This window comes from Ranitomeya imitator, chromosome 1 (genome assembly GCF_032444005.1).
Source record: "Ranitomeya imitator isolate aRanImi1 chromosome 1, aRanImi1.pri, whole genome shotgun sequence".
In the NCBI taxonomy this organism is placed as follows: Eukaryota; Metazoa; Chordata; class Amphibia; order Anura; family Dendrobatidae; genus Ranitomeya; species Ranitomeya imitator.
In genome coordinates, this window is record NC_091282.1 from 336906614 (window position 1) to 336931975 (window position 25362).

Below are 25362 nucleotides of genomic sequence, written 5' to 3' on the forward strand. Positions count from 1 at the left end.
AACGCAGAGCCGTGAAAATAAAAAATCATTTTTCTTTCCTCAAAAATGATGTTTTAGCAAGCATTTTTTTATTTTCACAAGGGTAACAGGAGAAATTGGACCCCAGTAATTGTTGCGCAGTTTATCCTGAGTATGCTGGTACCCCATATGTGGGGGTAAACCACTGTTTGGGCACACGTCGGGGCTCGGAATTGAGGGAGCACCATTTGACTTTTTGAATACAAGATTGGCTGGAATCAATGGTGGCGCCATGTTGCGTTTGGAGACCCCTGATGTGCCTAAACAGTGGTAACCCCTCAATTCTACCTCCAACACTAACCCCCCCACACCCCTAACCCTAATCCCAACTGTAGCCATAGCCCTAATCACAACCCTAACCCCAACACACCCCTAACCACAACCCTAACCCCAACACACCCCTAACCCTAATCCCAACTGTAGCCATAACCCTAATCACAACCCTAACCACAACCATAATTCCAACCCTAACCCTAAGGCTATGTGCCCACGTTGCGGATTTGTGTGAGATTTTTCAGCATCATTTTTGAAAAATCCGCGGATAAAAGGCACTGCGTTTTACCTGCGGATATTCCGCGGATTTCCAGTGTTTTTTGTGCGGATTTCACCTGCGGATTCCTATTGAGGAACAGGTGTAAAACGCTGTGGAATCCGCACAAAGAATTGACATGCTGCGAAAAATACAACGCAGCGTTTCCGCGCGGTATTTTCCGCACCATGGGCACAGCGGATTTGGTTTTCCATAGGTTTACATGGTACTGTAAACCTGATGGAACACTGCTGCGAATCCGCAGTGGCCAATCCGCTGCGGATCCGCAGCCAAATCCGCACCGTGTGCACAAAGCCTAATTCTAAAGGTATGTGCACACGCTGCGGAAAACGCTGCGGATCCGCAGCAGTTTCCCATGAGTTTACAGTTCAATTTAAACCTATGGGAAACAAAAATCGCTGTACACATGCTGTGGAAAAACTGCACGGAAACGCAGCGGTTTACATTCCGCAGCATGTCACTTCTTTGTGCGGATTCCGCTGCGGTTTTACAACTGCTCCAATAGAAAATCGCAGTTGTAAAACCGCAGTGAAATGCGCAGAAAAAACGCGGTAAATCCGCCATAAATCCGCAGCGGTTTAGCACTGCGGATTTATCAAATCCGCAGCGGAAAAATCCGCAGAGGACCATAATACGTGTGCACATTCCTAACCCTAACCCTACCCCTACCCCTAACCCTACCCCTAACCCTAACCCTAGCCCTAACCCTACCCCTACCCCTAACCCTATTCTAACATTAGTGGAAAAAAAAATTCTTTATTTTTTTTATTGTCCCTACCTATGGGGGTGACAAAGGGGGGGGGGGTCATTTATTATTTTTTTTATTTTGATCACTGAGATATAATCTATCTCAGTGATCAAAATGTACTTTGGATCGAATCTGCCGGCCGGCAGATTCGGCGGGCGCACTGCGCATGCGCCCGCCATTTTGGAAGATGGCGGCGCCCAGGGTGAAGACGGACGGACCCCGGCAGGATCGGTAAGTATGATGGGGTGGGGGGGAGCACGGGGGGGGGGGGGGATCGGAGCATGGGGGGGTGGATCGGAGCGCGGGAGGGTTGGAACGGAGCACAGGGGGGTGGAACGGAGCACGGGGGGGTGGAACGGAGCACGGGGGGTGGAACGGAGCACGGGGGGTGGAACGGAGCACGGGGGGGTGATTGGAGCACGGGGGGGTGATTGGACCACGGGGGGAGCGGACAAGACCACGGGGGGAGCGGAGCACAGGACGGAGGGGAGCCGGAGCAGTGTACCGGACAGATAGGTGGCTTGGGGGGGCGATCGGTGGGGTGGGGTGGGGGCACATCAGTGTTTCCAGCCATGGCCGATGATATTGCAGCATCGGCCATGGCTGGATTGTAATATTTCACCAGTTATAATAGGTGAAATATTACAAATCGCTCTGATTGGCAGTTTCACTTTCAACAGCCAATCAGAGCGATCGTAGCCACGGGGGGGTGAAGCCACTACCCCCTGGGCTAAACTACCACTCCCCCTGTCCCTGCAGATCGGGTGAAATGGGAGTTAACCCTTTCACCCGATCTGCAGGGACGCGATCTTTCCATGACGCCACATAGGCGTCATGGGTCGGATTGGCACCGACTTTCATGACGCCTACGTGGCGTCAAAGGTCGGGAAGGGGTTAATACAAATTTGGTTGGTCGTTTTTGGTATTTCTTTTCTATATAGGATTTTATTCTGGTACACAGCTGGGACTTTGGCTTTGCCAATCAACTTCCTAAAAGTTGTTGTTCAAGTTTAGAAAATCATGGCTGCTTTTACCAAAAACAGCACCATATCTGTCTGTAGGTTGTGCCTGCTCCTGCTACTCACCTTACTGATGTTATAGGGCTGAACTATTATACAACATAATCTGTAGATAGATATGGTGCTGTTTTGACAAGGAAACATCCATGTTTTTCTAAACCTAGACAACTCATTTAAGACTTCTCTACCTGCTTATGTTTTATGTCCAATGTTCCAAATGAAATATTACAGTGTGGATTTATCATATAAGTGCACAATTTGGGTACTGTAAGTTTTAGAATAGTTATGTTCATGCTTCAAATCTGCTTTATAAAGCACAAAACCTCAGCATATCAATGCTTACCTCTTTTAGATTCCTGTAAAGCAAGTCATTATTTTTCTCCAAAAATCCTAAACAAGTAAAATAAAATTAGGAACATAAAGTATCTTCGTTTGGAATTCATATACAAAGTGGCAATCTACTGACAAGTAATTACCAATCATACAGAGAATATTTAGATATTACAATGGAAAACAGTGTCGTATACAAAAATGTTATCTTAGCATTTTCTGCAATCTAATGTATAGAAAAGTCTCACGTAATCCTTACAGGCATATGGTGAATCATTCCTCCCCAGTAAGAGAAGGGATGAAGGGGGTTGTTGCCTCAAATGCATAAGTTGCTTTGTGCCTCTCCATAGTACATCCTCAGCCTCTAAAGCCCCATCTTTTTACTCAGGAAAACATCAATACGACGCAGCAGCATATTCTGTATCTAGATCTCTGTAGAGTATTTGCAGTAGCTCTTAAATTAGGTTTTGGTGGCTTCTGAACTTTAGAACTAGAGAAGTCCTGGGGTCATTGTGAAGGCTTGGGGGTTAAGATTACTATCCATAGAGCATCATGTAGCATAAAACATATAGGTATACAAGTACTTTACATACAGTATGTTGTCAAAATGTCATACAAAATATTATATCTATAGATCACAGTGGCGCTGAACACGAGTGCCTGACGGACCAGCAGCAGGCAAACCAGCTAGTATTGTGTGTGTAACTGCCAAAAAATAAACAGAGTCTATACAAAGGTTGCTGCGCTGAAAGGCACTTACAGATCGATGCGTGGTCCTGTGCATGGTATGCCCACTTGCATAGCGATATTGCCCACCATCCCGCAGTGTTCGGCGATGGGAGCGTCCTCCCTTAGGTAGCAATCCCCCGTGAGAACTCGCCGCCGTAACCCAGCGGTAGCCTCGGCCGATGGCGCCGCTGTCAGCGTGGCAAGGTGAGCGGGGGGGGGGGGCGTGATTAGATGGTGACGTCACCTGTCCGTATGTAACGGACGTGTGTAGGGGCCAATCCTGACGCGTTTCAAGGGGAACGTCCCTCTTCCTCAAGGTATGGCACCTGCACCGCCGCTGTTCTTTTATATCTATCCACACCTCTGCAACCTTGTGAACTAACACCGAATGGTGTACTATGCTAGTTAGCTCGTGCCTGACCTGGCCTAGTATGACCAACCCGGCTGCTATTCTCAGCTAATGAACTGTGGGCATACCTAAAACCTCCTAATTGCAACTTTATTAAATATATAAATGTGTACCTATAGGAAGCCATAATAAAAATGAAAAAAAATGAAAAAACTCCCTCCACCTTATAAAAATCCAATCTTTATTTATTTACTTTATGGATAGAAGCTTATTAAAAATATATATATATATAGAGAGAGAGAGAGAGAAAAATAAATATAAAATGTAGCTACAAATATGAAATCTAAAAAATTGTGTGTGAAAAAAAGCTCGTGTGAAAAAAAAATATATGCACACATATGTATGCATATACATAGATACACACCATAAAACCGTTTGTCGAACCTTGGCAGTGAATGTTATAAAAATTGTATAAAAATTGTAACTCTAGATAAAAGTAGAACCATTCTACTGCTAAAAAATTTTTTCAAATAAAACGTGGTATATTAAAATGTGTATCACAAAGAGGCGGGAATTTACTCATGTGAACATCATAAAACCTTATAGGGCATACAATTCAATTTCATGATTGAGTCCTTTGGGGGCTATAGTATCTAATGTAAAAGTCCATTTGGATTCAATGCGGGACATGCTTTTAATATAGTCCCCTCCTCTCGGATTTTTTGGTACCGTTTAGATACCACAAAATGAAAAACCATTAATTGAGCGCCCATGTTTTTCTGCAAAGTGTCACGATAAGGGGTGCCCTACAAACCCCTTCAAGATGTTGTCCATGTGCTCTTTGATCCTGTCCCTAAGACGTCTTTTTGTCATACAATTTTAAAACTGTTATATAGTTTACATTTAGACTACTGTTCAAAAGGTTTAGGCAGGTATGAAAAAATGCTGCAAAGTAAGGGTGGTTTCAAAAATATTATCGTGTTAATATAAAATGCAAAGCGAAGGATCAAAAGAGAAATCTAAATCAATCAGTATTTGGTGTGACCACCCTTTGAATGCTTTTTCACGTTGCGTTCTGCGACCAAAATTCCCCACAAAACAGGGTCTGGACGTATGCGCCGACGGGGCCATAAACTGTAAAGGTGATGGCAGAGCGAACATGCGCTGTGATGTGCATCATTTTCGGGAGTGTACGCCTACTGGAGGCGGACACCCAGATGCAGTCTATTATGTCTGAGCGTCGCCTCCTGTAGGCGTACACTCCTGAAAATACTGCATGTCAGAGCGCACATTTGCTCTTTCGTCACCATTACAGTCTATGGCCCCGTCGGCGCATACGTCCGGACCCCATTTCACACAGGATTTCGGATGTTAGCCTTCAAAACAGCATGAGAGCATTAATTCTAGATTCACATGAACGCAGTGAGGTTGTTCCAAACATTTTAGAGAACTTAAGGTACCGTCCCATTTAACGACGCTGCAGCGATCCAGACAACGATCCCGATCGCTGCAGCGTCGCTGTTTGGTCGCTGGAGAGCTGTCACGCAGACAGCTCTCCAGCGACCAACGATGCCCGTCCCCTGGTAACCAGGGTAAACATCGGGTTACTAAGCGCAAGGCCGCGCTTAGTAACCCGATGTTTACCCTGGTTACCAGCGTAAACGTAAAAAAAAACAAACACTACATACTTACCTTCCGCTGTCTGTCCCCCGGCACTGGGCTTCTCTGCACTGACTGTGAGCGCCAGCCAGTGACGTCACCGCTGTGCTCTGCTTTTCGGCTGGCCGGCGCTCACAGTGCAGAGAAGCAGAGCGCAGGAGGACAGACAGCGGAAGGTAAGTATGTAGTGTTTGTTTTTTTTTACGTTTACGCTGGTAACCAGGGTAAACATCGGGTTAGCCAGGACGCTGCAACGTCACGGATCGCTAGCGATATCGTTCAGTGTGATGGTACCTTTACTTCAGAACTTCTGTGGATGTACGCTTAAGCAAATCCTTTTATCTTTCATGTAATCCCAGACAGACTTGATGATGTCGAGATCAGGACACTATGGGGGCCAATTCATCACTTCCAGGACTCCTTGCTCTTCTTTACTCTGAAGATAATGACATTGGCTGTATGTATGGGATCAGAATAGATTTGTCTGCTGCAGAATAAATCTGGAGCCAATCATATGCCTCACTAATGATATTGCATGATAGATATGCTTGCACTACTCAGCATTGAGGACATCAATAAATGTACAATGTTTAGTCCTGGAACAGATGAAAGATAAATCATGCTTACTTCTCTTCAAGATCAGGAAAATGTCCAGCTCAGATTTGGCAACAACCAGTGGAACCCAGCTACGGCTATCTACTGTTCAGAGAAGTCTAGCACAAAAGTGGTCTTCATGGAAAAATTGCGGCCAGTCACCAAACCATAGAAACAAGGCCAAGTGTGATGCTGTAAGAATCTGGCTGCACTCGGATGTCACCCGAGTGCAGTCCTATTTGAACGTGTAGATTCAAGCAGGAAAAGGGAAAGTGGACCCTCTGGAACGTGACGACAAACCCCTCTCGGACAAGCTGACCAGGTGGACCGCCCCCTATACAGGGAGAGTTAGGGGCAGGCCCGTGAGGGACTATCGCCACGGAAGCTGGAGGATCGACTGAGATAGACGGGTACACTGTAGGTAAAAAGGGACAGAGGGAACAGAAAGGAACTACTGAGACGAGGGAGAAGATGGGAACGCTACGGAGATATGGAGGCTGGCAGGACAATATGGAGACACTGAGGCTGACGGGAGCAAGGAAAGGATATAGGAGCCGGGCAGGTACCGGTAAACCTGGAAGAGCGATGAAATGAGCCATCTTGGAGAAACGGTCCATGACCACGAAGATGATGGTGCAACCAGAAGAATGAGGCAGATCAGTGATGAAATCCATAGATAAATGTTGCCACGGAGTGGAAGGCACTGGCAAAGGATGTAGAAGCCCGGAAGGTAGTTGCCTGGGAATCTTATTCTTGGCACAGGAAGGACAAGAGGCGACAAAACTTTGGACATCCTTAGACAACGTTGGCCACCAGTAAAAACGAGAGATCAAACGAAAGGTTTTTTTTTTAAACCAACATGTCCAGCCAGTTTGGAGGCGTGACCCCAAAGTAAGACTCCTGTTTCCTTCAGCGACAAAGGTCTTACCCGGAGGCAAAGAAGTGAGAGAGACTGGAGCAACTGTGATGACTCTGGCAGGATCGATGATGTGTGCAGGCTCTTCCTCCATATCCACCGCCTGGAATGACCTAGACCTAGACAGAGCGTCGGCTCTGGAGTTTTTATTTCCTGGCAAGAAACGAAGTTCGAAGTCAAACCTGGCGAAAAACAAGGCCCACCTGGCCTGCCGAGGATTAAGTCTTTGCGCAGAACGAATATACGCCAGATTCTTGTGATCTGTGTAGATTATAAAACGATGTAAAGCCCCCTCTAAGAGGTACCGCCACTCCTCTAATGCCAACCTGATTGCCAAAAGTTCTTTATCACCAATGGAATAATTTTTTTCTGAGGAGGAGAAGATCTTTGAGAAAAAAACACAGGGCACAAGATGACCAGAAGAGGATTTTTGCAAGAGCACAGCTCCAGCTCCAATTGCAGAAGCATCTACTTCATGGATGAAGGGTTTATTGGCCACAGGACGATGAAGAATAGGAGCGGAGGCAAAGGCTTGCTTGATGGACCGGAAAGCCTCTTCGGCCTCAGACGACCACTGATGAGGATTGGCACCCTTCCGAATCATGGAGGAGATTGGAGCTGAAAGAGAGGAAAAGTGAGGGATAAACTGCCGATAGTAGTTAGCAAATCCAAGAAATCGCTGAATTGCTTTCCCTCCAAGAGGACGTGGCCAGTTGAGCACGGCAGAAACTTTTCCTGGATCCATACACAAACCAGCATCAGAAATGATGAAACCAAAGAAGGGTAGAGATGACTGTTCGAAGACACATTTTTCCAGTTTAGCGTACAGCCGATTCTCTCTCAAACGCTGAAGTACTTGCCGTACATCTCTTCTGTGAGTAGACAGATCTGGAGAGAACACAAGGATATCGTCCAAGTACACTACAACACAGGTGTAAAGTAGATCCCGAAAAACATCATTTACAAACTCCTGGAAGACTGTGGGTGCATTGCATAAACCGAATGGCATAACCAAATATTCATAATGACCATCTCTGGTATTATATGCAGTCTTCCACTCGTCACTGGAACGGATACGGATCAAATTATAAGCTCCTCTGAGATCCAATTTGGTAAAGATTCGTGCTCCACGTAGACGATCAAAGAGTTCTGGTATGAGAGGAAGTGGGTACTTGTTTTTGATCGTGACAGTGTTGAGACCCCGGTAGTCTATACATGGGCGAAGAGAACCGTCCTTCTTTTTAACGAAGAAGAACCCAGCTCCTGCAGGTGAGGAAGACTTTCAAATGAAGCCTCTAGCCAGATTCTCTTGGATATATTCAGACATGGCTTGAGTCTCGGTAGGAGACAATGGGTAAATACGACCTCTAGGTGGAGTAGAACCAGGAACAAGGTCTATCGGGCAGTCATAAGCACGGTGCGGTGGCAAAATCTCCGCTTCCTTCTTGTTAAAGACGTCCGAGAAAGCGCAATAGGCTGGAGGAATTCCCATGGATTCCGAAGGAGACCGAGAGGAGGATGCAGGCTTGACGAGAAGCAGGCACCTGCTCAAACAAGACTGTCCCCACCATAGAACATCTCCAGTACGCCAGTCCAGAGTGGGTTTGTGATCTCTCAACCAAGGAAGACCCAACAGGAAAGAATGAGACAAAGAAGGTAAAACATAAAAGGACAGTTTCTCAGGATGAAGAGCTCCAATCTGAAGTTCGACTTCCTCCGTAACCAAGTTGACGGTCTCCCGCAAAGGCTGACCATCGACGGAAGCTATTTGTCTAGGAGTCTCCAAGGGTCTAACAGGTATCCCAAGCCTGTTAACAACCTCAAGCTGAACAAAGTTCCCAGCCGCTCCTGAATCAACATAAACCTCCAGAGAAAAGTGACGGGAACCTAAATGTAGAATAACAGACAAAACCAGAGGCGGAGAGGAATCATAACCACCTAGGAAGGCCTCTCTTACCTGTCCTAGGCGGAGACGTTTCCCGGCTTCTGAGGACAGGCGCGTAAGAGATGAGAGGCACTGCCACAGTAAAAACAAAGACCTTGTGCGAGTCTCTGCTTGCGGCATTGCTCAGAAGACTTAAGGCGATCGACCTGCATGGGTTCAGGAGAAGATGAAGAGGCCACCGGGGCTGCTTGAGAAAAAGAAGTCCCTTGAGCAACAGTGGTCTGGCGAAGAGGTCTCTTCTCTCTGACAAGCTCGCGAGTGCGCTCCTGAAAGCGCAGATCAATGCGTATGGCCAAGGAGATAAGATCATCCAAAGAGGTGGGAGTGTCCCGTCCCGCCAGCTCATCCTTAATTCGTGAAGACAAACCATGCCAAAACGCTCCAACGAAAGCCTCATTATTCCACCCAAGGTCTGAGGACAGAGTTTGGAAACGGATGGCGTACTGGGCTACTGAGAGAGTACCCTGGTAAAGGTTAAAGAGGGACTCTGTGGTAGAGATCAGACGACCAGGTTCATCAAAAACCTTGCGGAAGGTATCCAGGAACGGATTGAGTTGGGAGACCAAAGGATCATCACGCTCCCAGAGGGGATTAATCCACGCCAAAGCCTCACCCTCCAAATGGGATACTATAAAAGCAACCTTAGCTCGATCGGTAGGATAAAGTAGCGGAGACAATTCAAAATGCAACTGGCATTGATTAAGAAAGCCGCGGCACGCTTTAGGATCCCCACCATACCGAGGAGGTCGAGCAAGTCGGGGCGAGGGTTGTGGCGCAGAGACAGGAGTGGAAACAGAGGCCACATTCTGGGGGGAGAGAAGCCGATCATTAATGGAGGCCATAAAATTCAAAACATGGGACTGAGTGTCCCGTTGTAGACCTAGCTCCTGCTGAAGGGCAACCAACTGAGGAGCAATACCAGGATCAGAAGGCTGTAAAGCCGCTAGGCGAGACTCCATATTCTTTAAAAACGACATGATCCTAGTCTGGTTTTCACGCAAAAAGAGTAACTCATTTTAGAGTGGCGGAGACTCCAGCGGGGTCCATGGCCTGATGTTACTGTGATGCTGTAAGAATCTGGCTGCACTCGGATGTCACCCGAGTGCAGTCCTATTTGAACGTGTAGATTCAAACAGGAAGAGGGAGAGTGGACCCTCTGGACCGTGACGACGAACCCCTCTCGGACGAGCTGACCAGGTGGACCGCCCCCTATACAGGGAGAGTAAGGGGCAGGCCCGTGAGGGACTATCGCCACGGAAGCTGGAGGATCGACTGAGATAGACGGGTACACTGTAAGCAAAAAGGAACAGAGGGAACAGAAAGGAACTACTGAGACGAGGGAGAAGAAGGGAACGCTACGGAGATACGGAGGCTGGCAGGACAATATGGAGACACTGAGGCTGACGGGAGCAAGGAAAGGATATAGGAGCCGGGCAGGTACCGCAGAGGAAAAGGAACTGAAGGAACACGGCAGGAACACAGGAAACAGGCAGGCACTGCAGAGAGAGGAGGAGACCCAAGATCAGAGAGCTAGGAACGCACAGAGACCACAGGAGACCAGAAGCACTTGTAAACACAAATGAACATCAGGCACAGAGGAGCAGCAGAAAGCAGTTTACACAGCAGCGTGGGAGCTACTTCCAGGTTACAGTCCTCCAGGATGACAGAGAGGACAGGAAAGAGCGCCAACAGAGGAATCAGATGTGCGCACGCGCAGAGCTGAATGCGACGCGCGCGTGCACGCGCCCGGTGAGCTGCAGTGGGGAGAGGCGGCGGCAGCAGCGGCATGACAGCAAGCAACTCAACTGTGCAAGAAAACATAGGAAATAGGGTGAAGAAAAATGGCAAGAAGTGCTGTAGGTTGATGAGTCAAAATGTGAAATATTTGGCTGTAGCAGAAGGTATCTTGTTCACCGAAGGGCTGGAGGAAGGTACAATTATGAGTGTCTGCAGACAACAGTGAAGCATGGTGGAGGTTCCTTGCAATTTGGGGGCTGCATTTCAGCAAATGGAGTTGGCTGTTTAGTTAGGAATAATAATATTTTCAATATAGGCAGATGCTCATCCATCAAACAATACCACAAGGCTGCAAATTCATTGTGCAGCAGGACAATGACCCCAAACATACAACAGATGTCATAAAGAACTATCTTTAGTATATAGAACAAAAAGTACTGAAGTGATTACATGGCCTCCACAGAGTTCTGATCTCAACATTATCAAGTCTGTCTGGATTACATAAAGTCAGGAGGATTTGCGAAAGCCTACATCCACCGAAGACCTGTAGTTAGTTCTCTAAAGTGTTTGGAACAATTTCCCTGCTGAGTTCCTTCATAAACTGTTTGCATGTGTAGAAGAATTGACTCTTTGATGCTATTTTAAGGCAAAGGGCGGTCACACCAATATTTATTTAATTTAGATTTTTCTTTTGTTCACTCACTTTGCATTTTGTTAGTGATAAAAAAAATAACATCCTTTTTTTTTAAATATTCTTACTCTGTAGTATTTTTTTCACACCTGCCACAAATATTTGCACAGTGCTATGTACAGTATATGTTTCCAGGATAGCAGCCGGCATTGAACTATTCAGCTGTGGTTCTACAACATATCAAACAGGTGTAAAATATATAATTATTTATTTTTCTTGATGGTTCCAGACTAAATCTTCTACCAACAAAGAAAGCACAAATATTAATATTTTAAAACTTGATTCTTCTCTACCCTTTAATTAGATTATTAAAGGTCTAATTCCCAGTCCTTACCTACAGTACAGTATGTAACTTCCCCTGCATAGTGGATAAGCTGGAAGTCCACCCAGTCTATTGACTTTCTGGTTCCAGGACCTGCTAGTTTGCGTCTGTGAAATAGACATCATATATAAGTAATGCTATGAAGAGAACTGGTACAAGTAAAATAAAACTAATCAGCAATAAAAGGTGTTTTCTGCCTTCAAGAAATGTGTCCATCAATGGCAGATACAACCTGGATACATGATTCAGAAGGCACTTTGCACAGGGCCACTGTAGATTTGAGGTGGGAGATAATACTGTACATTTTATTATTATTATTATTATTTATTTATTTATATAGCACCTCTGGTGTTGGTGAGGAGGTAGCTCTGGTAGTGGTGAGGAGGCAGCGGGGTCAGTGCAGGTGGTAAGCTTTCCTGAAGAGGTGGATTTTCAGGTTCCGTCTGAAGGAACCGAATGTGGTTGATAGTCGAATGTGTTGGGGCAAAGAATTCCAGAGGATGGGGGATATTCGAGAGAAGTCTTGTAGGCGGTTGGGTGAGGAGCGAATAAGTGTGGAGGAGAGATGAGGTCTTGGGAGGACCGGAGATTACGTGAGGGAAGATATCGGGAGATTAGTTCAGAGATATATGGAGGAGACAGGTTATAGATGCTTTGTAGGTAAGTATTAGTATTGCCAGAGCTTTTTAGTGGTGTTTTTATGCCAGGGCTGTCTGTTGATACGTCGCACTCTGCCATGATCGAGAGGGGCAACCGCATCAATCACTGCTGAAGCGAGAGTGGCATTGTAGAAAGCAGTAGCACTGTCTGTGTCGTTGAGTGAGGATATGGATGCCGGTGGTAGAACAGAGTCAGAGAGCGTGTGGGTGTCTAGGTGTGCAAGGTTTCTGCGAGGGTGAGCATGTTGCTGGCCATTGGTGACAGGTGAGGAGGACAGAGATGAGAAAGTGAGTAGATGGTGGTCGGATAAAGGGAGAGGGGAAGTGGTGAGGTTAGATAGAGAGCAGAGACGGGTGAAGACCATGTCTATTGTATGTCCGTCTGTGTGGGTGGCTGAGGAGGACCACTAAGCAAGTTCAAAAGATGAAGTAAGGGACAGGAGTTTGGAGGCTGTTGACTGAAAGGTATCAATAAGGATGTTGAAGTCACCCATGATGATAGTGGGAATGTCAGTGGAAAGAAAGTGAAGAAGCTAGGTAGAGAATTGGTCAAGTGGCAGTGGCCGGGCCCGGATGTCGGTATATGACGGCCACTTGAAGGTTGGAGGGAGAGTAGATGCAGACAGAGTGGACTTTAAAAGAGGGGAGAATAAGGGAGGGTAGAGGTGGGATTGGGTTAAAGGTGCAGTTAGAAGAAAGGAGAAGACCCACTCCTCCACCATGTCTGTTGCCGGTGCGAGAGGTGGAGGTGAAATGGAGGCCGCCGTAACTGCACAGCAGGGGAGGCGGCCTCAGAGGGTGTTAGCCATGTTTCAGTGAGGCCGAGGAAGGCAAGCTTGTGAGAGAGAAAAAGGTCATGAATCACATGAAGCTTATTGCAGATTGAGCAGGCATTCCAGAGTGCTCCAGAGAGAGGGAGCAGGGGGTGGGAGTCACGGGCATGGGTTTTATGTTGGAAGGATTGTGGTACTTCATATTAGATAGGGAGTGGTAGGAAGGGTTAGTAATGGGAGGTATGAGTTGTGGCGGTCCAGGGTGGGAAGATATGTCGCCAGCAGTGAGGAGAAGCAGAGAAAGTGAGAGCAGGTGGGAGAAGGAGAGTGACTGGCTTGTTTTATGTTTTATTAGGACAGATTTGAGGTTGAGGAGCAGGTTTGGGGATAGCAAAGGAGAGTGAGGATTAAAGGATCAAACACTGTAAGGGCATATGTAAACATGGTGAAGGAGTAAGATGGGTTAATAGAAAAGCTAGATCCAAGTAATAGGAAGTGCTTACTGGGCAGACATACCTAAATGTGACAGATACATAGAGTGGGGTCCTGACTCCTGTCGTGACTAACTGCTATTGAAATAACTGCAGTGTCTCGATACTTTAGCTGCTGTGATACTTTTGAGGCAGGGAGAACAAAACCCCACACGCGTGCACCCCTTAGAATGCTACTAAATTTATAGGACTAAGTAGAGGATCTGGTGAGAGGGATTGTGGGAGCTGATTTGGGATAAATTAGCAGTTGGCTAGCACACCAGGGGAGGTTAGATAAGTGCTTATGTGTGTGCAAGATATAGGTCAGCACTAGCTGGAAATACAGAAGTGTAGGCTAAAAATTCTTCTCTTTATTAATCTAAGTCGTATACAGTGTGTCATTACTGTTAATAATTATTACTACTTTGTAGACCCTACACAAGAATAATAATAATATAATTCTTAATGCCAAGGATCTTGTGCTTACGTTAGGAAGTGAGGGTGTTCTCCAACCTTCTCCTCCAATTTTGCTAGAAAACTGAGATCTGTGGCTTCCCCAGGACGCAAACATTCTTCATCCTACAAGTAGAGGCAGTATACTCAGCAAGGATAAATTTACTTATGTACCTAACACAAAAAGTGTATGAACACTATAACTAAGGCTTGAGTCACACTAGTGTATTGCATCCGATGCGAGAGCATCGGATGCGATATGCTAATGACTCTCGGCTCCTGCTCTGCTGTGAGCAGGAGCCGAGTGTCATGCATCTGTCATGCCTCTCGCACAGAGCGGATCGGAGCACAGCTGGGGGGGAAGCGGAGAAACTAATTTCTCCATCTCCTCCATTGCCGGTGTCAGCGTATAAGGCACATCACTCAGATTATATCCGAATGATGTGCGTTGTCTCACTCGCACCCATAGGCTTGTATGGGTGCGAGTGAGCCGAGACTCGGCCGAGGAAAAAAAATGGTGATGTGAGCTGCCCCATAGAGGAATACTGGTCCGAGTGCTATGCGATTTTTTATCGCATAGCACTCGTCCATATTTTACGGTAGTGTGACTCCGGCCTAAAGTGTAATATTTGACAGTGACATTTAAACAATTTTACTGCGCCAGATGTAGGATAGCTTTATAATTATTAGCTTAGGAAAAGCCGTGCTAAACAGAGCTGACAGCTAACAAACTAGTATCTTCAAGGACATACTTATCATACCCCATATAGAGCAGTGGTATATATAGCTATCTACAGAAGTGGTACGCATTATCTTTGAAAGCAGTGGGATACATTATCATCTGAAACAGTGGTGTATATTACCTTTTAGAGCAGTGGTATATATTATTATCTACAGCAGTGGTATATTGTACATTCTAGACCAGTGGTATATAATACCATCCACTGGCGGACACAGAAAGAAAAGGGCCCCTGCGCAAGAACAATATATAGGCCATTAAAAGTACAAAATTGCACCTGCTTTGAAGGTATAAATGGGCCCCCTTAGTTCTTGGGCCCCTGTGTGGCCGCATAGTTGCACCAATGATATGTCTGCCCCTGATACCAACTAGAGCAGTGTATATATAATCCCCGCCTGAGAACATTTAGTCTCAGGTCCAAGAAGAGACATATGCTGACAGATTCATAAAATTATAAATTTTATTTAGATAATATATGAAAACAAAATGTTAAAATAACAGGGAATACCTGGACTACCACACAATTTAATAGGACACTACATAAATGTAATCATGCAATCGATTGATCTATGTAGGTAGAAAATTTGACAATAGACAAAATTATGCAAGTAAGTAAATCTTATATCAATGAGCTGATATAAAAAAGCAAGAATTTAACAATAGACAAGAGATATCTAAATGGCATGTAATCCCATTCATGTCTCTAAAAAATGGTAAATGGATCAACAAAAGAATAGATAAAGTGCAATGCAAACCCACAAAGTGCTTAGTGCGGTTTTAGGAATGTTCCTATGTGCCTGAGGAGCGCAGTGGGGACTCGGAACCAGGCCCTTCGGTTCTCAAGGGGGATGTCACGGTGGCTGACCCGGTCCGTAGCCCTAGGGGCGTCCATTGATAAAAGAGGGAAAGGTCTGAGTGTTGTAGTACCTCCCTGCTGTGCGTCTCGGTAAGGTCCTCACAACTGTTGTAGATGTTCTAGATGTTATGTCTCTTTCTCTCTCTGTCCCCCTTATGGTAAGGATAGGACAAACCCGTGTGACTGATGGCCTCAGGCTTTTTACAGGGACACTATCACGCCCCGGCTCCCACAGTTGCCACCGTGCCTCCTGGGTATAAGGTCGGGCAACTAATATGGAACTAGCTGTCCTGCCGGTCTCTGGTGCCAAGCTTAGAGATGATGACTCCCTCGGTGTTCCGGCTACCGGCTTCTGCGCCTCAGAAAGGAGGCAGCGTTTTACAGGGCAGAACTCCTTCTGGTTTCCTCTCCTTTTGCTATGACTTCGTTTCTCACTCTCAGCAATGCAAATCCCTTCAATGTCTCTTTCTTTGGATGCTGCTGTATTGGTAAGCAGGCGCAGCTCCGTGGCCTTCTGTCTAGGCCCCTGACAGGATCCCACCCCTGTCACGGACCCACTACCTGAGTGGAGCTCAGATAGCAGCTTACTGAGTCCAGCCCAGCCAGCGTCCGCCAGACTGGTGCTGCCTGGGTGAAACCCAGCTCGCTTCTCCCTAACTTCCTGTCCAAACCACCAGTTTTACCTAATTGTGAGGAGTGCCCTAATAAATAGAAGCATGGCTTCCCCTGGCGGCCTGGAGTGTGAAGTGTGTTATGTGGTTTGTGATACCTGGTAAAGAGATCTCCTTCAGAAGTAACATCACTCCCCCTGGTGGAAGAATGACATTACTGCAATGACCAGAACCCTGGGGCGCTGCACCTGCATCAATGAGCAGCGGTGACCGCAGGTCACTGAGGATACGTTCCCAGCCGGGCCAATGAACTGTGGTGACCTCCCTCCAGTGAGATCACCACTAGCACAGTGAGAAAAAGTCTCACAGTGCAGAGGAGAGTTCGCCGCAGTGAAATTCTCCCGTGAACTCGCCTCTGCACCGTGAGACTGCACCGGAGGGAGGTCACTGCAGTTCATTGGCCCAGCTGGGAACGCATCCTCAGTGACCTTCTATAACCTCGATGACCTCACCGCTAGTCACTAAGGCTGCGCTCGCAGCAGCTCATTCATCAGTGGTTTTCAGCCTGGACGGTCGCATCTTGGCACTAATCAGGGTGAAAACTATTCATCCCCAGACATGGATTACAGCATGGGACAGAACATTGGACAGGTGAGGGATATTGTTGTTTTTTATTTTTGTTTTATTACAGGAGACGAAGGAGATGACATACAGTCATGGACAAAAATTTTGAGAATAAGACAAATATTAATTTTTCCAAAGTCTACTGCTTCATTTTTTCTAATGGCAATTTGCATATACTCCTGTATGTCAGAGTGATCAGCTTAACAGCAATTACTGTACTTGCAAAGTCAATATTTGTCCAGAAAATGAACTTTAACCCCCAAAACATATTTCAACATCATTGCAGTCCTGCCTTAAAAGGAGCAGCTAACATTGTTTTAGTGATTGATCCATTAACACAGGTGTGGGTGTTGATGAGGACAGGGCTGGCGATCAATCAGTCATGATTAAGTAAGAATGACATCACTGGACACTTTAAAATGAGGCTGGTGCTTGGTATCATTGTTTCTCTTCAGTTAACCATGGTTATCTCTAAAGAAACACGTGCAGCCATCATTGCACTGCACAAAAATGGCCTAACAGGGAAGAGTATCGCAGCTACAAAGATTGCACCTCAGTCAACAATCTATTGCATCATCAAGAACTTCAAGGAGAGAGCTTCCATTGTTGGCAAAAAGGCTCCAGGGCGCCCAAGAAAGAGCAGCAAGCGCCAGGACCGTATCTTAAAACTGTTTCAGCTGCGGGATCGGACTACCAGCAGTGCCGAGCTTGCTCAGGAATAGCAGCAGGCTGGTGTGAGTGCTTCTGCACGCACTGTGAGGCGGAGACTTTGAGCAAGGCCTGGTTTCAAGGAGGGCAGCAAAGAAGCCACTTCTCCAGAAAAAACATCAGGGACCGACTGATATTCTGCAAAAGGTACAGGGAGTGGACTGCTGAGGACTGGGGCAAAGTCATTTTCTCTGATGAATCCCCTTTTCGATTGTTTGGGACATCTGGAAAACAGCTTATTCGGAGAAGAAGAGGTGAGCGCTCCCACCAGTCTTGTCTCATGCCAACTGTAAAGCATCCTGAAACCATTCATGTGTGGGGTTGCTTCTCAGCCAAGGGAATCAGCTCACTCACAGTCTTGCCTAAAAACACAGCCATGAATAAAGAATGGTACCAGAATGTCCTTCAAGAGCAACTTCTCCCAACCGTCCAAGAGCAGTTTGGCGCCCAACAATGCCTTTTCCAGCATGATGGAGCACCTTGCCATAAAGCAAAGGTGATAACTAAATGGCTCATGGAACAAAACATAGAGATTTTGGGTCCACGGCCTGGAAACTCCCCAGATCTTAATCCCATTGAGAACTTGTGGTCAATCATCAAGAGACGGTGGACAAACAAAAACCAACAAATTCTGGCAAAATGCAAGCATTGATTATGCAAGAATGGACTGCTATCAGTCAGGATTTGGTCCAGAAGTTGATTGAGAGCATGCCAGGGAGAATTGCAGAGGTCTTGAAGAAGAAGGGTCAACACTGCAAATATTGACTTGCTGCATTAACTCATTCTAACTGTCAATATAACCTATTGGTACTCATAATATGATTGCAATTATATTTCTGTATGTGATATAAACATCAGACAAACACTAATAAAAACCAGAGGGCAGCAGATCATGTGAAAATATCATTTTGGTTTCATTCTCAAAACTTTTGGCCATGACTGTAGCTCTGAGCTGCTCACTAGAATACAATTTCAACTATTAATTTTTGTAAACTGAGCATTAAAGCACCATTACATACAGGCCTTCAATTTGGAGTATAAAATCCTGATGACAGGATCTCTTTAAACTGGAGAAAAAAATGGATGCAAAAAGGTGGCTATACGGGGGGCGTGGCTATGTAGCTGAAGAAGAAGGAAGCATCCTAGGAGAGTTCCATATATCCTGAGCTGATTTTGCTATAAATACTGTGAGTGACCGAGCGGTACTAACCCGGATCGGGACCCCATATACCGGAGAGTCTGGTGGACCTTCTGGGAGACCGCTGTGGAGATTCGTGGAGCCGGGAGCTGCGGAAGCCAAAACAGGCAGGAGAACCCCATGTGCAGCGGCGGCCATCTTGGGAGCGCGCGCTAGGGAGCGCAGGACGTGGCGCTGCTTATTGCCGGAGCTGGGCCTCCTGCTGTCTCGGAGGCAGCTGTGACCGACCGCACTGGTGGGCGCGACGAGGAGCCTGCAGGGGGAAGCAGGGAAGACATACGGGACACGGTGCTGCTCTCTGCTGGAGCCGGGTTCCCCTCATCTTGGAGGCAGCGGCGGTGGATAGTGCCGGTGAGCTGTGAGGACTGACACAAGTGGCGGTACGTGCCTGGGGTAGCGGCCATCATCTCAGCGCACACCCTGACAGATAGGGAAAGTGCGCCTCTAATCTTATCAGCGGCGCTGGGCGGTGAGTGTGCGCCTGAAGAAGTAGGGGTGGTGCAATGTGTGCCCTGAGAAAGTGGGACCTGCGCCCCCCTGTCGGGTGGACATTTTCCCTGCCAGCGCCATAACATTACAGGGATTTACCCCTTTCTAGCTGCTCCCCTTATGGTAACTGTGGAATTGCACGGCTTGAGTGTTACAGCAGCTATCTTTATATACCGGATACCCTAAGCTGCCTGCCCAGTGGACTCCTGTCTTATAACCTTGGGCTCCATAATACAAGACTCAAAATCGGAGTACAGCTTATCCATAATTACCCCTTGGGTCGCTTTGTGAAATCCCCTTGTGAGTATCCATCATGTAGCACCCTAGAGGAGCATCGGTTGCTGAAAAATTAAAAAAATATGCCAAAGATGATCCTCATGATAATGTGCGCAATCTTAGAAATAATCCTACACCGTCTCAACGTAAAGGACGCCCCTCTGACAGTAATGAGGAGGGAGGAGAGGATGAACTGACTCTTAAACAGGCATCAGAGCAGTTGATGCAGGCTATCTCCCTCACTAGATCAGCTCTTACGGAGAAAATAGAAGATGTGCATACTGAGGTGGGACGCCTGCGACATGACATGCAAACTATGAGAGGGCGCATCACGGAGGTTGAAACGAGGGTGTCTCATATTGAAGACACTATCACCCCTATGGAGGCTAAACTGACCAAAGCTGCCGGATCCGTAAATGCCTGGAAGCAAAAGGCAGACGACTTGGAAAATAGACTGCGCCGCAATAATATCCGAATTATAGGTCTCCCGGAGCGGTCGGAGGGTCAGCAGCCTGAACAGTTTCTGGAGGAATGGCTCAAGTCATCATTGGGAGATGGATTCTCCTCGACATTCGCGGTGGAAAGGGCCCATAGGGTCCCGACCAGGCCTCTTCCTCCTGGAGCCCCGCCGCGGCCTTTCCTGGCGCGTCTCCTTAATTGTAGAGACAGAGATATCATCCTCCGCTTGGCACGACAGAAGGGCCTCATCAAATTCGATAACGCTACCATATCGATTTTTCCAGATTTTTCCATGGAACTTCAAAAGCAGCGGGCACGATTTATGGATATCAAGAAACAACTTAGAGATAAGAACATCGTTTACTCCATGCTTTATCCAGCCCGGCTTCGTATCGTTCATAAGGGCTCCTCCTTATTCTTCACGGATCCAGCGGAGGCGACCGAGTGGCTGCGGTCTCGCGGGGGGTCGAATGTGGAAGACTCCTAACCTGAGTTCCCTGATTAATGGCAACATAGATAGAGCTTTCTGCCTGGGTGCGGAAAATGTCAACAATACCGGACACTGAGTCCAGTGAGGGTATCCCCTATTCAATTTGACTGTGGGAGTATGGAAATATGCTCCCCTAGTGTTCAAGTTTTGTTTAGTTTGGTTTTATATACTAGTTTTGGATGTTTACTAAACATGGTTGCCTCTAATGCTAACTCTTTGCTCTGTGTGATGCTGCAGGACTGCACCCGAATGATAATGATATGTATCAATTCTTCCTCTAAGAGTAAATATGGGGGCTGAACTTATATGTATGACCTGGAACATACGAGGTATAAAAACCCCTCGAAAGAAAATTAAGGTGTTTTCGCAGATTAAAAGATATCACCCTCAAGTTGTAGCACTAATAGAGACACATTTGACAAGAGACACGGCTCGATGTATGCAAAAGCCATGGGTACAATGGTCCCTACACGCATTCCACACTAGCTATTCAAGAGGGGTCTCTCTGCTGATACACAAAGAGGTCAGATGGGAGGCTAAAGAGGCGAGACGTGATCCAGAGGGTCGTTTCGTCTTTGTGCATGCATTTATTAACTCACGAGAGTATGTGTTGTTGTGTATCTATAACCCCCCTCCTTCTCCTTAAAATATCCGGAAGCCAATGTTATCTGTATGGGGGACTTTAATTTAATTATGAATCAGTCCATGGATAGATTGAGATTGGACGATGTGGACTCAGGGGAAGCTGTGCCTCAACACCCCTCACAATTAGCGCTGTTTATGGAAGGGAGTGGGTGGCTAGATTTATGGAGAATAAACCATCCAGAAGTTAAAGGGTACACCTGCCACTCGTCTACTAGGCAGTCTTTATCTCGAATAGACTATATATTTGGGTCGGGTGGCTTGGCGTTACGGGTAGATAGCATTGAACATGGTAACCGGGGGATCTCAGATCATAGCCCGATCATTCTTAAACTTAAATATGGGCAATCCGATAATAGCAATAGGTCCTGGAAATTAAATCCCTTTTGGTTAAAATTGATAGACTCTAGTGATAGGACGGTTGATCAGTTGAATGGCTTTGTGCTGACACATTCAGAAATTCAAAACCTTGGTCTATTCTGGGATACCCTGAAGGCATACCTGAGAGGATGCTTGTCTTCTACTATTTCCTATATTAAGAGGGTGACAGCGAGGGAGGACGAGGAGATAGAGCAAAGATTAAAAGACTCGGAGGCCACTTATATAGCTAATCAGTCCAGCAGTAACAGAATTGAGTGGCTTACTTCCCAGAGATTGTATACCCAACATACAGATGCTAAGTCAAAGCGCAAATTATTTTTTACTCGTCAGTCCTACTTTGAGCTAGGGAATCAGGCCAGCACACTCCTGGCCTTCTTGGTGCGCCAACATAGCACCTCCAACACAATATTGCAGATCCGGGTGTCCGATGGCTCATTGGTGTCCTCTACTGATGGAATACTTCAGGGCTTTTATGATTATTATACTTCGTTGTATAAGTCTAATAGTGGTTTAGATGTCGATGAATGCCTGGATTATTTATCGGATATAACATTCCCCTCGCTGAGTCCATCCCAACGAGCTCTTATGGAGGCTGAATTTACTCTGGAAGAGGTAGAACATGCTATAGCAGATATGGCCACTGGGAAGGCCCCGGGACCTGATGGATTTCCCATTGAATTTTATAGGAAATACCGTGATAAATTAGCACCTATATTGCTGAAGGTACTTAGGGGAATATGGGAGGGAGAATCGATACCCGAATCGTTTTATGATGCTAATATTATCGTGCTTAGGAAGGAGGGGAAGGATCCTCTGGATTGTGGATCATATAGACCAATTTCTTTAGTGAATGTGGACTACAAAATTTTCACTAAAATTCTGGCTACTAGATTGAATGCGATCATATTAGATCTCATACACCCAGATCAAACCGGCTTTATGCCCGGGAAAAATAATTCTATTAATATTAGAAGAGTGCAATCGGTCATTCAATATAGTTCATTAGAGCCGGACAATAAGTGGGCATTGGCTTCGTTGGATGCAGCCAAGGCTTTTGACTCCCTTAAGTGGTCCTTTTTAACTGCATGCCTACGGAAATATGGGTTTGGGAATAAATTTCTAAGAGGGATAGGTACACTATATGCGAAACCTGGGGCACGTATGGTGGTAAACGGTTCTATATCTGCACCATTTTCCTTGCATAGGGGAACTCGCCAGGGATGCCCTCTCTCCCCAGCTCTATTTGCCTTGGCTATAGAAGCCCTGGCAATACGGATGAGGTCCTCTGTAGACATTAAAGGGATACATATTGCTGATCGAGTGGACATTATTGGTCTTTATGCAGACGATATGGTGGTGTTTATGGACCAGACAGAAGATACATTACCAAAAGTAATAACGATGATTGATAAATTTAGTAAATTTTCTGGCCTATATATAAATTGGGATAAATCTGCTTTGATGCCTCTCTCCCGTACCCCAATGCCAAGCCTTGAAACCCTCTCGCTGCTACCCATAGTCTCCAATTTTAAGTACCTTGGAATACATATGTCTCAGCGCAGTCACCAAGATTTGCATCTCAATATATACCCATTACTGGACGTGGTTAAATCTAAATTTGCTACCTGGGACAAGCTCCCGCTATCTGTGGCTGGTCGTATTAACCTGATCAAAATGATATTACTCCCAAAATTGAGCTATTGTTTTCAACATAGTGCCGTTTTAATACCTAAATCTTTTTTTGCAACCCTGAATTCCCTTACCACATCTTTCATATGGGGGAAGGCTAGGCCTAGACTTAAACTATCCACTCTGCAGAGACCCAAACAGGGGGGCGGGGCGGCCGTGCCGGACTTCTATCTGTACTACCTTGCTGGGCAGGCTAAAATGATAAATAAGTGGATGCCCGGGGAGTCTCTTCCCAGCTCTGAAAGCCATGTATTACATTCAGCTCAAATTGATTGCCTGCTGGGTTTTTTGGAAATGGAGAAAATTACTGTCCCTCGTTTGCTTCCTTTGCTCCGATTGGCTCGATCGATATGGAGGCAAATTAAAAAAGTAACAAAATCTGTTGATATAGCAGCCGAAATGCCACTGTGGAACAATAGCTATTTCCCGGGATTATTAGGCCACCCATCTACTGAATTTTGGATATCGTATGGTGTCCTCACAGTGAGCGATATACATAGCCAGGGGATTTTTGTTTCTTTTGAACAATTACAAAATACTCACAATATACCGAGATCTCAATTTTTCCGCTACTTACAATTAAGATCTGCTTTCCAATCATATGTACGGAATACGGGTGCAGGTGGAGCTATTTCAACTCTACCGTTAATAGGAATTCTCAAATCACAAGGGCCTCAGGGACTAATCTCCTCTTTATATACCTATCTGTTATCCATAGGCGAAGAATCTACCTTAGATTTAATTAAGGGAAAATGGGGGAGGCTACTTCCAGATACACTAGGAGAAGAATGGGATGAAACCTTGGAATCTCTAACTAAGGTCTCCCCATCAATCAATAATAGGATGATCCAACTGTATATTATATATCAATCCTATTTGACCCCGACTCGTCTATTTAAAATGGGCCATCTTCATTCATCAGACTGCTTGAGGTGTCATTCCAGTGACGCAGATTTCATTCATATGATATGGAAATGTCCTGTTGTTTTTCAATTTTGGAGAGAGGTAACGGTACTGTTGACATCCTTGGTGTCGATCCCTGTTCCACTTGAACCACTGGTATGCCTGTTTGGGGTGTGGGAGGCAGAGACTTGGGATCACCACACGGGAATCTTTCTGAGAGAATCGCTATTTATGGCACGAAAGGTGTTGGCAATGCGTTGGATGGGAGGTTCCTGTCCATCTCTTAGAGCATGGATTGACTTAGTGAACTCAATTATTCCGTATGAGCGGACACTGTACCAAAACAGGGGTTGTCCAGCCAAATTTGAGAAGATATGGGGAAGATGGAACTCATCCTGTCATACTGTTTAGGTCAAGATAACTCAGTATACGCATAAAAATAAAAGGGTAGATGATTATGCAGACACTATTCACTCACAGGGCGGAGTCTATTTAGAACTCTCCTGCAAGAGGCACTATGTTATGTTAGTTTTAGAAGCTTTATTAGAAGTTAATGTAGTTAAGGTTCAAATAAGATGTTAACGATTAACATGCACAGTTTATTATCTTTATAATATTTTATACATGGCTATGTATGGTAATTTTCTGTAACTAACTAATGGATAATGATGAATACAAGCAAGTGTGTATAATCTATCCTGTAATTAATAAACGAATTAAAAAAAAAAAAAAAGGTGGCAATACCGATGACATGAGAGAACAACTGTCCATCATACATGGATGTAAAAGTATACAATGCGTGAATGTAGCCTAACAACAAGATCCTCTGATTCCAGCTACAGTATGAAGAACCTAATTACCATACGAGTGCTTTAATTTATATATTTATATATATATATATATATATATATATATATATATATATATATATATATATAATGTTGGAGGGGCTGAAGATAGGGTGGCAGGATTGGAGACAACAATGTTATACATTACCATTATAGCAATAATCCCTTTGTGCTTCTCTTCAATTAGGTCACAAATATTTTTGTTGTCCAAATACTGGACAGGTTCCCACTATTAGGAATAAACAGAATTATTATTTTTTTGTTCACTTCTGCTATCACATACTGTATACTTTCTTGAGTCTTTTTTTGTATTAAGATATCAAATTTTTTTAAAATGACCTCTTGTGCTGGACACCACAAACCTAGAAATGGCCATCATTTAAGATTTTATATATATTTTACATCACACTTTAATTTTATTTTTTAAGAAATGTGAGATGTATCAATGGTGCCTAGATCAGATATTTCATGAGTCATGTAAATAATC

At 45.4% G+C, this 25362-nt stretch overlaps 1 protein-coding gene across 1 annotated transcript in view; it reads right to left on the reverse strand.

The window, feature by feature from the left end:
- The window catches only part of MYO1H (myosin IH), a 209884-nt gene that overhangs the window by 106971 nt on the left and 77551 nt on the right, over positions 1-25362 (reverse strand). Inside the window, exons 12-15 of the mRNA XM_069759473.1 lie at positions 25024-25104; positions 13997-14088; positions 11620-11714; positions 2679-2725 (exon numbers count right to left, since the gene is read on the reverse strand). Coding sequence (XP_069615574.1) covers positions 2679-2725; positions 11620-11714; positions 13997-14088; positions 25024-25104 — 315 coding nt within the window. The remainder of the gene's footprint in view (positions 1-2678; positions 2726-11619; positions 11715-13996; positions 14089-25023; positions 25105-25362) is intronic.